At 45.0% G+C, this 17,903-nt stretch overlaps 1 protein-coding gene across 1 annotated transcript in view; it reads left to right on the top strand.

Moving 5' to 3' along the window:
• SMIM13 (small integral membrane protein 13) overlaps nt 1–16,973 on the top strand; it is a 24,569-nt gene extending 7,596 nt beyond the window's left edge. The window contains exon 2 of the mRNA XM_084793967.1: nt 13,247–16,973. Within this exon, the coding sequence (XP_084650093.1) occupies nt 13,247–13,437 (191 nt within the window). The 3' untranslated portion in view covers nt 13,438–16,973. The remainder of the gene's footprint in view (nt 1–13,246) is intronic.
• The last annotated feature ends 930 nt before the right edge of the window (nt 16,974–17,903 follow it).

The raw sequence follows: 17,903 nt of genomic DNA, 5'->3' as shown, positions 1-17,903 counted from the left end.
TTATTTTAGGGTAAAGACTGGTCACCGGAAGCATCACACTGGAGAGTGGGAGGTGTGAACCCCACAGCCTGACTTCTAGAGGGGGCAGGAAGACATGGAGCTTGGACCACGAGTGCAGTGAACATGTCAGACTTTGCACATCGGAACCTACATTTCAGAACTTGTTTCTGCAGGGTTTCCCATCTCGTTGACACCTTTATCCTCCCAGTTGCCAGCGAGGCTCGCTAGCCTCTCTGAAGATAGCGGTTTCCTTTGTGTGCACCTGACCACCCCTCCCCCCTCTGCTCTTCCCCATAGATTCATTGTCAGTGGACATGCGTATGATAGTGTTTGGACCATAGTAGGCACTGACAAATATTTGAGTGAAAGAGGGAATAAATGAGTCAAGTTTCAGCCCAGTTAGCTGGGATGAGGTGATAAATGAATGCAGGGGCATCAAGATTTTGGCCCAGATGTGGGCCCTGAGAGGTTTCACGGGGAACTTCCAAGATTCTCCCAGCTCATAGCTGCAGCCTAGGAGGAAGGGAACTAGTTGGGCGGTTTGTGTTGGGTTGATGACAGTTTCAGACAAGGAGACAGTCGTAGAGTTGGGAATGACCATGGCTTTGGGATTGTACTTTGCCTCAGTAACATTAGTGCCATTTCTCCCTGCTCTGTTGCAGTGACGAGCACCTGAGTTCTGAAGCTTTAGAGCTACTTGAAAACTAATGTCAACATAGGCCCTAGGATAGGAGTTGTATTAACTGAGGGTCACACCCTCTCCTTCATAAGTTGGCAAGGTTGTATCCCCTAGGTTAACTTGAGCACACTGATGTGCAGGTGCGTAGTACCAAGACCCAGGCTACTGCTGTGTCTGGCAAAGCCAAGGAGTTAGAGCAGACAGGCCTGACTCAGGCCGAGCTGGACTGCTGGAGCAATGTTCGCAGCCTGCAGTGTTAATGAAGACAAGTTGGCAAGTAGCAGGGTCTGCGAATGGGGAGGACCAGCCGGGTGCCTGCTGACCTCACACTGAAGGACAGGGCAGTCGGTGGGTCAGCCAGTGCCTGGAAGTGGATCTTCAAAGATGAATAAGCCCACTTAGTTTACTCTGAGTCAGGCAGTGCCTTAACCCCATGGTGTTGGGGTCTGCCAAGGGCAGGAGAGAAGGCTCTTGGACACAGGCAAGGTAGAAAATACTGAACATATGGGAGATTTCTAGCTAAAGGCGTCTTGTTTCTGTGGTTAGGCTTTTGCTTTGTTTTGTCTTATTTTGATTTATTGTTGACGGTGAGTTAAGTTTCAGCTTACCTGTATAAAGAATCCCAAGTTCTGGGACCATCTGAAAGTGATGGCCTCTTAATTAGTTTAAAGGGTTTGTTAAAAAGTTTGGTAAATAATGTTTTAAGTTTATGATTTTAGTCAGCCTCACTTAAGTATAGTTAACAGATAAAATGTTAACAGCAACAAAAAATGTAAAATAGTTTCAGTGTCAAGCCAACATTCAGAAGGCATTATGTCTTTTTTTTTTTTCTTAAGGATGTGAAATGTGGAGGTTCATCAGGCTCCCGGGAGTCTCTAAACTGCAACAGTATTGCCAGAGTAGACACTGAAAACCAAACATCCAGGTTCCAGCTCTCTTGCCCTATCCTCTCTCACAAAACCATGTAAGAATTTAAGGATTTTAGTTGGTTGGTTTGGTTTGGTTTTTGACAAACGGTTTCACTGTGTAGCCCTGGCTGGCCTAGAACTCCTTTTGCAGACCAGACAAACCTTAAATTCACAGAGCTCTACCTGCCAACGAGTCCAGGGATTAAAAGTATGCCCCAACCCCCCACACAAATGTAAGGATTTAAATGTCTATCAACTGACTGTAATGCCAGCATTAACTCTGGAGATTCCTGCTGATAATATGCTAACTACGGAATCCAGCCTAAACTGCTGGCGCCTTTTTACACAGACACCAAACAGTCTTGTCAGTCAGATAGACCCAAGATGTACAGAATACAGACCGCACCATTCGAAACAGATGTGAATGGCCATACCTAATTCTTCCTGAAGGACTGTACCCTCTGACCTTTCACCTTCCAGAGGGCCGTCCTCCAGTCTAATCGCGTGGGATTGTGTTGCAGTGTGTGAATTTCATCATGCTGAAAACTGCATTGTCGTACTTCTGCCATGAAAACCCAAGAACTTGAGATGCTAAATTTGGTTGTTTTGTCCTAAGTTGGCTAGCTGGCTCTCTTCAGTAGCTGTACCTCATGCATCCCCGCGCTTGGGAGGCTGAGGCAGGAGGGTCTCTAAGTTTGAGGCCAGTCTGGGCTACTGTAACAAGACCGTGTCTTAAAAGGGGGTGGGGCAGGCAGCAGACCCCAGTTGCTTAGGGACACTTACTTGAAGCCTGCTCGATTTTCTGAGTTCCGACTCAAAAAGTAACTTTTCCTTTCCCCTTCCCTGTGGGGTCTTTAGCTCCTGGCCCATGTCTTAACCTGTCTTACACTCTAGATCTTTCTCCTGTTCCTGTCAGTGCAGCTACCTCCTGACCTCCACTGCTGAGCCTGCTTTGCTGGCCCCTAACCCAAGGCATGACTTTCTTCTTCCTTTTCTTTCCTTCCTCTCAGCAGCTGGTGAGATTTACAGCTCGCCTGCCCTGTGTTGTTTTTCTTTCAGATTCTTAACCAAATTGGTTCCGAAGCTTAAAAAAAAAAGCAAAACAGAAAGCCCCAGTTAGTCATCAGGTCTTTTGTGTGGGGATGGGAGTCATGCTTGCCAGTTTGACTATTTCAGAGAGATTAGTGAACCGCGGAGTGTTAATTCATCCTGTGAACTTTTAGTTACATTGACGGTGATGGCTAAGTGTTTCGCTTGTCTACCACCGCTGCCCTTCTGGCACATTATAGGAATCCAGTACAAAGTGTTTCACAACGTTTGTCTTTTGAACTAATCCTTGATGACTGGCGCACACAAGAGAGTCACCTTTCTTTATCCCAGAACCCATGGCTTCTGCTGCCAGCCGGTTTTCTTTTTTCTTTTTTTTTTCTTTCTTTCTGGCTTACAGCACTTATCAGTGGAACAAAGCCCAAACCTACCTTTTAAAAAGCTGTGAAGAACTCACCAGCCAGCCTTGGCGTCTGAGTATATGGAGACGGAATTTCCCTCTCCCCTCCCCTCTCTCTCCTTCCTGTTTTTCTTTCTAAATCCCAGGACATAGTGCAAGAGTAAGCAAGAAATGTGTTCTGTGTGTCTGTCAGGCCTCAGTGGGGAGCGTTTGGTGCGTGGGCTGTGCTTCCGTGAGCTGACACACATGCTGCAGGGTTAAGGGGGTACATACTTTTCAGTAAAAGGTCATCTAGGGGTTAAGGCCTTTTCTTCTCCCATCCTCCTGTTCCCCATACATGCAGCACACCTTGCAGAAGTTGTCCCAGAGCCTGGTGTCCACAGGAGGCCGGTCTACTGTTAGGCTAAGTGGAAGTTGTGAATCTGAGCCTTTGAGTCTGGGGTAGCCTTTGCTCTGCACTCACATGCCTCATACTCAGCCCTGGCCCCTTTGCTGTGTGTGTGTGTGTGTGTGTGTGTGTGTGTGTGTGTGTGTGTGTGTATCTGGTACTATGTGCAGGGTGTAGCTCCATTTTATATCATGTAACTTTGTATGTATCTGTCTCTAGACACAGCGTGTACAGGAGAGTGAGCCCTGAGCACACACTAAACAATTCTATGGTTCAGACACAGTGCAACTTTAACTAGAGCATTGTCAATCTGTTGGGGTTTTTGTTTGTTTGTTTGTTTTTGTTTTGTTTGTTTTGTTTTTACCCCCTGAGACAGGGTTTCTCTGTGTAGCTTTGTAGACCAGGCTGGCCTCCAACTCACATCAGTCCACCTGCCTCTGCCTCCTGAGTGCTGGGATTAAAGGTGTGCGCCACCACGCCCAGCTGAGCATAGTCAGTCTTCATCCCTAACCCTGACCATTTTACCTAATTCGTTTTCTGCTTTATATATAGGTGTTGGCTGGTTGTGTAATGGTGGCGGACTGTGGCACTAACACCTAGTGAGAGCCTCCGTGATGTTTCGTGGTCTGTCCCTGTGATATTTACGTTGTTCCCTCTCTGCTGACATTAGCTCACTTCCTAATGCATCATAATCACTTCTTTTTCTCGTTAAGATGTCACGTACGTATCTACATGAGATTTGGGGGTGACATTTAAAAAGCTGTGGCCGTTATATTAGTTATCATGTGCACAAGCTTCCTCTGTCATCACCCAGCTCATGATTTTTTTTTAATTGAGGTGTTTAGTATATTGAAACTAGAACCTTACACATGCTAGACAGTGGGTTATAATTCCACTTCTGGGTAGTTTCTTTATGTAGTTCTCTGTCTTAGGTGGGGTTTCTATTACTGTGATAAAACACTGACCAAAAGCAACCTGGGGAGGAAAGGGTTTGTTTCAGCTTACAGCCTGTTGTCCTCATCTGGGGAAGTCAAGGCAGAGACAGAAGCAGCAGCCGATGCAGAGCCATGAAGGAGTGTTGCTTACTGGCTTGCTCCCCATAGCTTGCTCAGCCCGCTTTCTTATATAATCCAGAACCCCTAGCTCAAGGGTGGCACTGCCCACAGTGCGTGGGGCCCTCCCACGTCAGTTATCAATCAAGAAGATGTCCCGCGGGCTTGTTCATGGGCCAGGCTGGTGGTGGCATTTTCTCAGCTGAGATTCCCTCTGCTGAAATAACTCTACCTTGTGTCAATTTGACATAGAACTAGGTAACACATCCTCCTTATGTAACCAGCAGCGCTCAGTAAATACTAACGTGGCTTTTGTGGCCTCTTTGGAAATGGGGTCTTCTGAGGCGGTTTCTGGTCAACGGGTGCTTCACTTTTCCTCCAGAGGCATTCACCTCTGAATCCCTCCCTTTCTCCTTTTCCTTGGCCAGTCTGATTGATTCACTTTTCTACCATTTCTGTGCTTCCCAAACCTGTGTGCACGTTAGAGTAATCTGTGGAGCTTTCAATGAGCAAGCACAGCGAGGGATGGTGGTGCACACCTTTAATCCCAGCACTCTGGAGGCAGAGGCAGGTGAGTTTCGGGTCAGCCTGGTCTACATAATGAGTTCCAAGGCAGGCAGAGCTGCATAGTGAGACCCTGTCTCAACAAACAAATACAAACTGAATGCGCACAGCTGCCAGATTGACGTGGGGTTTCTGAGCACTCCCTAGCAGCTGTGATGAGCGATCAGTTTGAGTGGTACTATTTAGGGACTGCTGTGGTCAGGTGTCTGTTAGTAGGGTCGTTACACTGGTTCGTCTTTGACTGTGTTTTATGTTTACAGTGAACTTGTGCCTCAAAGGGAAAATAGGCCTCTCATCTTCCTCCGGCCCTACCTTGCCCCACATCAAGTAGTTTGCTCTATAGGTTAGAGCCTCACACAGTGTAGGCATCACTAATAGGTACTGTATGCGACCTTTTAAAGGAATCAGGGAAGGCTTTGTTATTTTGTTTTTGATGCAGGATCTTGTGCTAATGCAGGCTAGCCTGGAACTCGTGATCCTTCTGTTTCCTGCTCACCCCTCAAGTGATGAAAGGCGCCATCAAGTCCAGCTTTTTAGTTAGACTGTAACCAGCAGATTTGTCCGTGAACTGTATATGGTGCCTGTGGTCTTACCTGGGAGGCTTACACATCAGAATTGCCCCAAGTGTAAGGCCAACATGGACTACACCTCAAGTCCCAGGCGAGCTTGGGCTACAAGATGAGACCTCATCTCAAAAAGCAAGCAACCAAAAATTGCCTGTGTGTTTTGAGCAGCTTCTGTAGTGGAGACTGTCCTGGGAGTCTTGCCTGATACAGAGGCATTTACCAAGGCTTTCTCCAAGCTAATTTGTCTAATCCTCTCAAATTTCTAAAACTACCCATGCCTTCTCAGGAGTACTGAGGTAAACATGTAGGGAGAAACAGATTACACCAACAGAACGACTAATTAACGAGTCAAGAGTTCATGACTAGCCAAGTTAACTAACCAACCCAGTTCAGATCACTGGTAAAGGTATCTGCTCCCAGGATTTGTATTGTAAGTTTATAAGAACACTCCCCCCCTCACCCCCCTGCTTTTAGAGTGCCTGTTACTGAAGTCACAAGCCACCTTATAAAGGGGACAGGCTATGCAGTGCTCAGTGTACTTAGGATTTGTCGTAAGCTCTGGTTCCTAGATCATAGCACTCTTGTTCTGACAGTGAGGCATCTTAGGTGTGTGTGACAGGACGGCTTAACTTGAGTGACACTTTCGTTGGTAGACAATATGTACAGAGTGTTTGTCCCTGAAGATAAAAAGAAAAATTAGTAGTTTCTTTTTTTATATTCAACTCAGAGCTCTGGAGTAGGGTCTTGGCAGTTCTGTCTGCGACTGCAGTAGCTCATGGGTTCTATGCTGAGTCCTGTTTTGGATGTATGCCCTGGGGTTAGAATAGTTCTTTTTCTAAAGAAAATGTCTTGGGTAGTTATTTTTTGTTTAACTTCTGGATTTTCATTATTATCCTTTGTTTAGACTGTTGACATCTTTTGATAAACTATTTTTAAGCAGCAGACACTGGTTTAGAGACATCTCCATTCTCTTTCAATCTGCTCCCCCAAATTCCACTTCTAGAAGGATGTTATATTTGCTGTGCCAAATGCTACTTGCTGAGCTTCATCCTTCTGTGAGTGGCCCTGCAGCGCTTGTCAGCTGAGCTTACCTGTCCCTTGCACTTCCTACCCCATGAGAGTCACTGCACAGCAAGTGCCCACCCTCTCTGCCTCTGTGTTCATGGCACCTACTGCACAGCGAACCCCCATCTTCTCTGGCTCTGTGTTCATGGCACCCACTGCACAGCGGACCCCCACCCTCTCTGGCTCTCCTCTCAGTCTCACTCTCCGAATCCTCCTAATCAGCCCTTGCTCATCCCCTTCCCTTAGGGAAATAGAGGCATGTTTTGTGAGTTTGTCTAGATTTGGGGCAGAAGTGTAGTGGTTCAGCAGGCCACTTTGGGGAAATGTTGAGTATGGATGCAGCAACCATAGCCTTCTGAATTCTATCGTCTATTAAATCTCCCTCCCTCCCTCTCTCCCTCCTTCTCTCCCTCCCTCTCTCCCTCCCTCCATCTCCTTCTCCTTCACCCTCTCTCCCTGTGATTAAATCTCAGTTTTGTTCAGATTGAAGGGAAGAGAGAGAACCTGTGATCTGAGTGGTCTCACACTCCAAGCCCCTGACAACTGCTGCATCCTTTTGTGGATTTCTGCCCTGGGCTCTGCCTTCTCATGCCCATTCCACAGGGAACTAACGTCCACTGTCTGGAGGGATAGTTAGTGCTTTCAGTCAGAGACTTCTTGTTACCCACCTCTTCCCTCATTCTTTATGGGATATTTGGTCTTAAAGAAGTAAAAACCTTCCATCCTTTTTGAACTGAATTGTTTTAATTTCCTGATACTACATTTACAGTCATGTACAATATCTGAGTTAAGATTCCCGGCATCACATACAAAGTCAGGAGTGATGTTGCACATCTGTAATCCTAGAGCAATAAAGACACTGGCATCAACCATAACACATGCACATGCATGTATAGACACATATAGCCATGTATGCTCATTGTGGGAAAATTTAGGTAGAGTGGCATTACAGAATCAGCACAGCCCTCACTTTGACCTACAGATTCCGTGCACTGACTGGCCGACTCTAAAATTCACCTATAAATGAGAGGGACCCAAGTCTCAAAATAATCTTGGGAAAGAACGAAGTTGGTGGACATATACTTTGTGGTATCAAAATGTAATGCCCAGCTACTGTAGTTCAGATGGTGTGTGTTAGCATACGATAGGCAGCTAGCAAACTAAAAGTTCAGAAGAAAAATGCCATTTAAGATTGGTTTTTGACTACGTTTCTAAGAGATGAACAGTCCTTTCAACAAATGATCTGGCACAACTTGATATTCACATGCTAATGAATGAATTTGGACCTACCTCTTGTGCCAAAGACTATGCGTTAAAATCTGTAGACCTCTTAGAAGGCTTATAGGTATAAATCTTAACCATCTTGGATTAGCCAGTGGTTTCCTCCCTGTGACAAGAGCTGAGACATCCAAGTCACTATGATTTACTGGATTTCATCAGAATTAAACATGTCATGCAGAAATCATTCCAAAATAGTGAAACGACACTGGATGAGATGGGTGAAGAGCCTCTGCTCTTCAGAACACAGAAGAGCTTACAGCTCGAGAATTAAACAAAACAAATAAATTAATAAATAAAACCTCTGAGCTGGATAGATATTTTTCAACATCAAAGACAAAATTGTCAAATGTTAGAAAAAATTGGAAACATGTTATTAGTTATAAAGAGTTGATTGGCAATAAGAAGGTGTTGGTGGGGGTGTGGAGAACAGGACCTCACAGGTGCTGGCAGGATGCATAGCAGCGCTGCCACCGACAAGGATGGACCTTGAAAAGAGGTAGAAATGAGGCCAGACACTTTTCTGAGAAAACGCCAGATAGCTTTCCAAAGTGGTTGTGCTAGTTTGCATTCCCACCAGCAATGAAGGAGTGTTCCTCTCTCTCCACATCCTCGCCAACATGCGGTGTCATTTGAGTTTTTGATCTTAGCCATTCTGATGGGTGTAAGGTGGCGTTTTCTCAGAAAAATGGGAATAGGGCTTCCTCAAGACCCAGCTATCCCACTCCTTGGAATATACCCAGAAAATGCCCTAACACACAACAGGGACATATGCTCAACCATGTTCATAGCTGCTTTATACATAATAGCCAGAACATGGAAACAGCCTAAGTGTCCCTCAGTAGAAGAATGGACTAAGAAACTGTGGTACATTTACACTATGGAGTACTACTCAGCTATAAAAAACAAGGAATTCCCGAAATTTGTAGACAAATGGATTGACCTAGAAATTATCATAATGAGTGAGTTCACCCAGAAGCAAAAAGAGACAAACGGTATATACTCACTTATATCAAAACACTAGTCCAAGGGATACGTCCCATGAAAAACTTTACTTACCAAGAAAGCGGGTCAGAGGAGAGGACATCCTATTGAGACTTTAGGTGAGAGTAGCATGGAAGAATGGGGAAATAGTAGGACCCACAGGGTCCTGGAAACCTACAAGAAGAACTTTATGACAGGCAGATTTGGGTCCTGGGGTCCTCCTCAAACTAAGGCACCAGCCAAGGAGCAATAGGCAGTAAACTTCGAACCCCTACCAAGACCTAGCCGACGAACATGATATTCTCCACCGTTGAGTGGAGAGTGAGATCTGACTCTCACACGAACTCTGGTGCCCCTTTTCTGACCATGTCCCCTGGATGGGGAGGCCTGGCGGCACTCAGAGGAAGGATAGCAAGTTACCAAGAAGAGACTCGATAATCTTAGAGCATATATAGGGGGAGGAGGTCTCCCTCAATCACAGACATAGGGGAGGGGAGAAGGGGGGAAGTGGGAGGGAGGGAAGAATGGGAGGAAACAGGGGAAGGGCTAACAATCAAGATGTAATATGAATAAATTAATAAAAAATTAATAATAATAAAAAAAGAAAAGAAAGAAATGAGGCCAGACACAAAGGCCGTTTATGTAGCATGTTCACAGTGGGCAAGTCCACAATGGCGTAATACATTAGTGACTGCTGGCAGGGAGGAGGATGGTGCATGGTTGCTATTTGCTGTGCCAAATGCTGCCTTGTGAGCGCTGGCCTGACACCGAAACACTTTTACATGGTTGTTGTCATTGTTGGCAGTGCAGTTTGGGAGGAAGACAGTGGGATCCAACGGAACAGTCTCACATCCACAGCCTCTGACCACTTTGTTGTCGTCAGCTTTTGGTTTTATAGATTTTCTTCTTTTATTTTCTTTACTTGTCCACCCGTTTCTCTTTCCAGACAGGGTCTCACTGCGTCGCCTTGGCTGGCCTGGCACTCACTGTGTAGAGCACGTGGGGACATAGAGCAAAGAGACATTATCCTGGAACCAGCAGTGCTGGGAGAGTCTTACAGAGACCAGGACTCTTCTTCTTTTACTTGTTTTCTTTTTCTTTCTTCCTTTTTGAAAGGCAAAATATATATAACCCAGGCTATCTCAGGCTCACTGTATAGTCAAGATTAGCCTTCAACTTCTGACCCTCCCGCTCCCACATGAGATCCAGGACAGGGCAGCAGAGAAAGCCCCGTTTAGTGTGTGAGAAAGACAGCTGCTGAGAGGGAAGCGGAGCTCTGGGAAGGGTGGGAACAGGCCGCAGACTGAACATATGGGAGTGACTCTAGGACTTTATATAGCTAGACAAGCTCTCTGTCAGCGGAGGTCTTTCCCTAGCCATGCTGGCTCAGGAGGATTCTTTTAGGGTTGGTGCACATGCCCTGGAGTTCAGGAGTATTGATTACATAGCCTTATGAATATTCCAGAATCTATTACATTGTATGCTTCAAAGGATACATTTGATGATATGTGAATCATATCTATAAAAATATAATTTGAAAAAACAAAAAGTTACCTCAGGTTTCCCTGCTCTGTTAGCGTTTAAATTCATGTCCGTTGAGCTGTTTATGGAACACTTGCTCAGTGACAGGCCCCTAAGCTCTTTGGGTGGCTCCCTCAGTCCCCACAGTGCAGCATTGTGAGCCTTGGGTCAGAAGCAGTGTCTCCCAGTGGTCTTTTCTCTAATTGATCCACCGGTTTAGCAGAGACTTTTGGATGAAAGCAGAGCTTGTTAATTTGGAGCATCATCAAAATATTTTACAAAGCTGAGCCACTTATGGATATAGTTGACTAAAAATATTCAGGGTGTGTTCTGGTTAGCATGCAGTGTTCAGGCTTAAAAGAAGCCAAAACTCAGGGGATGGGGTAAGTCTCCAAGGTTGGCCTTTTTGTACTCAGGAGTGGATGTTGAGCTTTCTGCCTTTCTTTCTTTCTTTTCTTTCTTTCTTTTTCTTCCTTCCTTCCTTCCTTTCTTTTCTTTTATTAATTTATTTATTCACTTTACATCTAGTCATAGCCCCCTCTCTCCTCAGTCCTACCTTCTCTCCCCTATCCCCCCTTCCCTATTCCTCAGAAAAAGGGAGCCCCACTCACCCACCCACCCAGCTCATCAAGTTGTATCAGGGCTGAGTTCGTCTTCTTCTGCTGTGGCCTGGCAAGGCAGTCCCATCAGGGGGAAGTGATCAAAAGCAGACAACAGAGTCCGTGTTAGAGACAGCCCCCCACCCCCCTTGCTAGAGGACCCACATGAAGCCTGAGCTACTCATTGGCTACATCTGTGTAGAGGACCTAGGTCCAGTCCATGCATGGTCCTTGGTTGGTGCTTCAGTCTCCACAGGCCCCTCTGGGCCCTGGTTAGTTGCCTCTGATGGTCTTCTTGTGGAGCTCTTGTCATCTCTAGGTCCTTTTATCCTTCCCCTCCACTTTTCCACTAGACTCCCTATGCTACATCCATTGTCTGCCCGTGAGTCTCAGCATCTGTTTTGAACCTCTGCTGGGTGGAGCCTCTCAGGGGACAACTTTGCCAGCACAGCAGAGTATCGTTAATAGTGTCAGGGACTGGCTCTCTTCCACAGGGTGGAAACAAGGTAGAAGAGGGAGCGCAGAGAGAAAGAAGCCTGGAGGTCAGACCTGGGGAGAGCAGGGGCGGGAGGACAGAAGGCCTACAGAGAAAAGAGAAACTGTGGGTGGGGACGTCTCTGTAACAAGTCTAGGCCTAAGTCAGAATGGGCGTCTGGGAGGACATGAGGGGAACTGTAGCTGAGACTCCTTAGCAGGGGCCATGGAGACTGAAGAGGACACCTTCTAACTAGACAAGAGTCCTAGTGGAGGGGGAGAACACCAACCACCCACAAACTCATCCTGCCTACAAGACATGCAGGGATAAAGATAGAACAGAGATTGAGGGAATGTCCAGCCAATGCCTGGCCCAACCCAAGAGCTCTTTTTCTTAAGTGACTGTAAGGAACAAGACAAATTAAACACTGCCCTTAGGTGGCATCGGTTATCATGGCCTAGTTTAACATGGGTGGAAAAGCCATTTGGGTTTTATTTTCATGAAGTACATGTCATCAGAAAATGCTATGACCCACTGGCCTTTTTGAGTAACAGCATGAAGGAAGCAGCGGCAGAAGACACCAGAGCCTCGGCTGACCTCACCTGACTTTGCATGTGCTCTGCTCTTAAAGCTTGGGTCAAGTCGCTGCGGTTTACATGACTGATCCTTTATTGAGTGGTATTTCTTCCTTAAAGAATGTGATGTGAAAATGTCATTTTCTAAAAATCTTGAACTTATGCAGTTGGTTCACAGGCTTTATGTTTCTATCTTGTAATTATAGAAATTTTATAGTTTTCTGTGATATTGTCTATAAACCAGCGGTTCTCAATTTGTGTGTCTGTATCCCTTTGGCAAAGCCAATCTCCAATAACATGCACTTTGTAAACATATACATTACAATTTATAATAGTAGCAAAATTACAGTTATAAAGTAGCAATGAAAATAATTTTATGGTTGGAGGTCATCTCAACATGAAGAGCTATTTTTGCTTTGTCATTGTTATTGTTTTGCTTTGTTTTGTTTTTTTCTCAAAACAGGGTTTTTCTGTGTAGCCTTGGTTACACTTTTAGACCAGGCTGAGATTAAAGGTGTGTACCACCACGCCTGGCTTCGAACTGACTGTATTAAAGGCTTGGAGCATCAGGAAGGTTGAGAACCACTGCTATTAGCTTTTCAGTAGCATGGCCTCCACTGAGGCATTTTCACTGCTGACCTCTGCTGCTAGACATCTTTCATTCAGGCTCACCTTGAGTAGCACTGAGATAGCGTGTGTCCGCGCATTAATCAGGTGTATTTCTTTTCTACAAAAATACTCTCAAAACAGATATTAATACAGTAAATACTCTTACTTAGACCCAATCTCATATACATGTGTATGGAGGGTTGGCATTTAAGATTGGAATCTTAAAATGTCGCCCAGGCTAGCCTTGAATTGCGTATCTACCTGCCTCAGACTCCCAAGAGTGTGTGTGCAACCATACTCCACATCATTATAATGTTAATATTGGATGCTAAATTCCCTGAAAGCAGGAAGTTGTCCTCCCATATAATTCTAGAATGTATCCTCTTGCCTTACACATCATAAGTGCCTTATGTTTGTTGTATGAATGCATACTTTAGTATACTAACTGCTTTGTGATGTAGACCTTTCAGTTAACAGTAGTGTTCTGGGCTGAAACCAATGTAATAATTTGTCTTAATATTTTTGTGTTTCTCTAGGTTGGTATTTTGTATGGCATCTCTTTTTATCTAAATTCAAGTTTCTACGGGAGCTGGTGGGAGACACAGGATCTCAGGAAGGAGACCATGAGCAGCCTTCAGGATCTGAGACAGAAGAAGACCCTTCAGCTTCGCCATATAGGATCAGATCTGCTCGCCAACGAAGGGCACCTGCTGATGAAGGCCACTGACCAGAGACACACTTTTCTAGAATATGCTCTAAAAGCAGTTAGGAGCCTCTGTCCTAAGGGACCTGGCTTTGAAAGTTACTAAGTGACTGAGGAACATTTGCAATTGGATTTATATCCAGTTTAAAAAAAAAAAAAGATTTACATGTAAGCCATATAGAAATAAAGGGAATTTAAACCAAATTGGACCATACAGATTCCATCCTGGATATTTTGCTGGGTGTACTTAACACTTATTTTCTGCCTCTTGGGCTTCCCCCCCCCACTCCCCCACTGGTGTAAATCTGTAAGCATTTCAGGCTTGAAAACATGTGTTATTATTACTCATAAAATGTACCCTTTTTTTGACATCTTAACTTGTCAGAAATTGGGACATATCTCATTACTGTCAACCAGGTGATAGTCTTGTCATTATCCTAGCTCATGCATATGTGACTTTGCAGCTTGTTATAGTGTCATTACCTCAGCTGATGTGTATATTGTTGGTATCAACTGTGTCAGGTTTAATTGGCATTTTAAAAATGTCTTCAAAAAGGTAGCACTACGACTCAGCATTAAGAGGCTATTATATATGCAAAAAACCAGGGAAACAGCAGCGAACATTTTTGATATTAGTGATGCCAGCATTTGCTGCCAGAGAAATGCTCACAATTCTGTATTGTCTTGCAAAGAAACAGCAGAATGCTTTACAGGACTCAAGGAAGGAAGAGTCCCACAAGGTGGTGAAGCTGTGCTCCGTTTTGTCAGGGAGGCACTTGCAAAACAGTTGCCTTTCTCTGAGCCAAGCGCTTGCAGTCGAAGGCAGGAGAAATTGCCAAAATCCTCAGAATGGACTGACCTAACGAAATTCACAGCAAAGCGGCTCACATTACCACTTCACAGAGAAGACTGACTGCCATTAAGATATGAGATGTTTTGCCCAAAGCTGCTTGCTGGTACTAGACAGACGGCAGTAGCGAACGCTCCTTCAGGAAGCGCTGCATTGCTGGTCCTCTTGATGTGCATGTGGGAAAAATGCAGATGCCTGTGGCTAATTTGGAGGAGAGGACTCGGAATATGGAGTGAGAGTTCTAACAACTAGTTTATTCCATACGTTCTTTACACAGGAATAAAGTTTATGTGACAGAAGTTTTAGACTGTGGAGTAAGTGCAAAACAAAACGTTTCTGAGACACCAGACACATGCCGTGGCTTAGTGGGCAGTGCTGCTGCTTAGAGATATGTATGGTGCGTCTTTACCACTGATGGTCACTTAGATTAAGTAAAAGTGATAATTTGTAATTTTACTTTCCAAGATAGCAGTTATTTATTGGAGAACTTACGTATAAATCTTACAGTGTTAACATAGTTATTTTCTATGAAATACCATTGGGGTAAACCCATTGGGGGTTTTAGAGTTATAGTTAGGAATCTAAGAACTGTCTTCTCCTTCCGGGAGAATGAGATCAGTCCCCTTTATATAGGGACTTTATGCTCGGGGCTTGTGTTATGGGGAAAGTTCAGCCACAAGACCTCAGGAGTGCCAGGGCTTGAACAGGCAGTGTTTGAAGATACCTGCTTAGCTGTGTAAAATGCCTCTTGCCAGGTGTTTGCTTTATCTGAGCTTTGGACTGTTTACCAGAGAAGAGAGGGGCTTAATGGGCCTCCTAGTGTTGTCTGCGCTGTACAGAAGTGAACTGCAAAGCTGGTTACTTTCCTGCTTCTTGCTCTTCGTGGCTGTGTGTAGTCTCGTCTGATACCTCATACTTCCTACTGGCAGATTTTGTTTATTAACTGCCTTCTGGCGCTGCCCCAAGTTGAGTTCCTAAAGAACTGCTTTTTGACATTGTAGCCCTTTGGGCACACTGGAAGGGAAAGTATAGGGGACACCCTTCGGTTATGCATTTTCTGGGGAAGATGCCCAATAGCTAAGAGTGGGGTGTAATTGTTCTGTCTTCTTTAGGGGCATAATGTGACTAAAAGGCATAAGGAGCAGCGACATTTGTTTTTAGCATTGGTTTTTAATATTTCTTATACTAACTAAATATCACTAAATGGGTCAAGATGCTGCAAGGCATCTTGGTACTGGGAAGATATTTACATTAGATTTTTTTTTCATAATCTAATGTATTGAGCTTCAGGTTTTCATTTTTTACTAGTGTTTTGTGGTGGATAGCGAAGGTTTAGATGCCAATAGGAAAACTTGAAGCTGCAGGTGAGCTCTCTTTTGAACCAGTATTAAGGAAAGATGGCTGATGTAGCTGTCCCCCTCCAATCTACAACAGGGCCCAGACTAATCCCTGTAAAGAGAGGGGAGAGAAACCATCGTCCCTGCAGCGTTCCTCATGTGCTGTTGGTTCTGGCCTGTTCCCGGTTTTGTTTTAGCACTTTCATAACTGTTACAACTGTCCCACGTGCATTCTCAGGCTCTCAGTGCAAGGGCTGTGCTTACCTTCAAAGTTTAAAGACACAACATACAAATACTAGAGTCTTGCCTGCACCCTTTCCAAAATGGTGGCTTTGCCTCTTTGACGATGGGTTAGAAACTTGAGGACTCGGGTAGATTGTTATGGTCCTTCTCAGCCAGCCCTTCCCAAATCTGTGTTTTGTCTCTGATGATCTGTGTGTGTGTGTGTGTGTGTGTGTGTGTGTGTGTGTGTGTGTGTGTGTGTGACACTAAAGGTTTGTGTAACAGTTAGCCGAGGCATTAAACACACACCTGAAGATAGCATTTTGACTGAATGGTTTCTCATAGTGGAAGTCGATACTGAATAGCCGTCCCGTGGACATCTTGACCTCTTTGTTTAGATTAGGCTTAAGAACCATTTCAAAATGGTATTTTGCTAAAAGTTATATAATACGTATGTGCCGACACCCAAAACATGATGGCAAGCAGTCCATGTTTCCTGTTAGGAGGCACTGTGTGTGAAGTTATTCTGAGTCCACAGTGCAGCCTTTTTTAAAGTCAGTTTTTCCCAGAAGGTATCTGTGACTAGTGACTAGAGTGACCACAGACCTCTACTGGTAAACTAAGTGCTTTTATATTTGAAGTTGACTTCATAAAGCCCGCGAGCGGTTCCCAGCGTGGAGGCACTCAGGCGACGGTAGAATGGCATTGGGTTATAGAATCTAGAATTAAAGCACCTTGTATTGTCTGCTGTTAGTCTTGGAGTTTGAAACTAATAACAAGTTACATTTTCTCCTGTAGTAGAAGCTGCATCTCCATTTGTTAGAGCACACGCTACCTGCTGAGGACTGTCTCACATTAACCTCCACGCCAGCTCGCCACATAACCACTCACCAAACACTGCTGCCGTGGTTTCTTACAGGAGCCCTCTGCCCTGTGCTGTGATGCATTGCCATCTCGCTGCTTGACGAATACATTGTAAGGGATTAGAACTGTGTGTGTGTTGACAGGATCTTTGTGTAACAGGATGTAAAATACAGATGAGGGATGTGCAAGTGAGTGACGTTCCTGTCTTAGAATATCTAAAGCTTTCATGGTTTGTGTGTTTTAACTTTCGCTTTAAACTGCACAGAATAAAATGAAAATGAAAACAACCAATTATATGTCTCATTGATTAAAGATAATGACTGTGATGGGTACCTTGGACAGGATGGGATTTTAAAGCCGTTTTGTTCCTTATGGCCCACACTTTGGCACCCCACTTCACCAACTCTAGAAGCCTAAGGATTGAGAGGGCAGCGGTAGCATCTGTTATGGAGGAGAGTAATCAACACAGAGAGCCTGAGGGACACGTAGCACAGCTCTGTTGGTGAGCTTAATCATATGCAAGCTTCCACCATCCAGCACCTCAAGACCTTGGCAACTTGCTCACCCCAGACCGTGTTCACTTTTGTTAGCCCTGACTACCAAGAAGACCAAGGGAACAGAATAGTGCCAGGTGAGAGGACCCAGGGAGGCCTGTGAGAACTGTTGGAGGTAGGAAACCATGGGTCCCAGTGACTGTTTTTCTTCAGTGTTCAGGTGCCAAGAAAATAGGACAAGAAAAGAGACTTTGCCAGGGTCTGGCTTTGTGAGGTGGGCGTGTCTTAGAGCTTGCTGGGGAATTGGTCTGGGATCTGGGCTGGTTAGAGTCAGCTCTGGTGCCAGAGGCCTGGTAGCACTAAAAGGAGAAAGGCATTTGCAGAATGGAAGTAAAATGTCCTGGCGGAGCTGTAAGAACGTCCAACCTTTGTGGTCCAACAGGCTGGCAGAAAGATGCTGCTGTTTATGGAGGATTTGGAGAGGGGCTCTAGTAAAAGTTGCAGTAGGAGTTTTGCAGGGAGTGGACAAGAGGACTTCACATGAGAGCAAACAGGGGCAGGTGAAGAGTGCTTGCTTGTGGAACCGTTGTGTAAGTGTGGCGTTGAGGATACAGGTGGTTTGAGGGCAGAGGCATGTGAAAGAGCTAGACCACAAAGGACCTCGGACGCAGTGGCCCAGGCCTTGACGGTCAAGCCATGGGTGACAGTGTTGAAATGCTTTGG

The sequence above is a fragment of the Acomys minous genome (assembly GCF_964271855.1).
Source record: "Acomys minous genome assembly, chromosome: 9".
Lineage (NCBI taxonomy): Eukaryota > Metazoa > Chordata > Mammalia > Rodentia > Muridae > Acomys > Acomys minous.
Note: the sequence above shows the minus strand (reverse complement) of the source record. Positions and strands in the feature narration are given on the sequence as shown.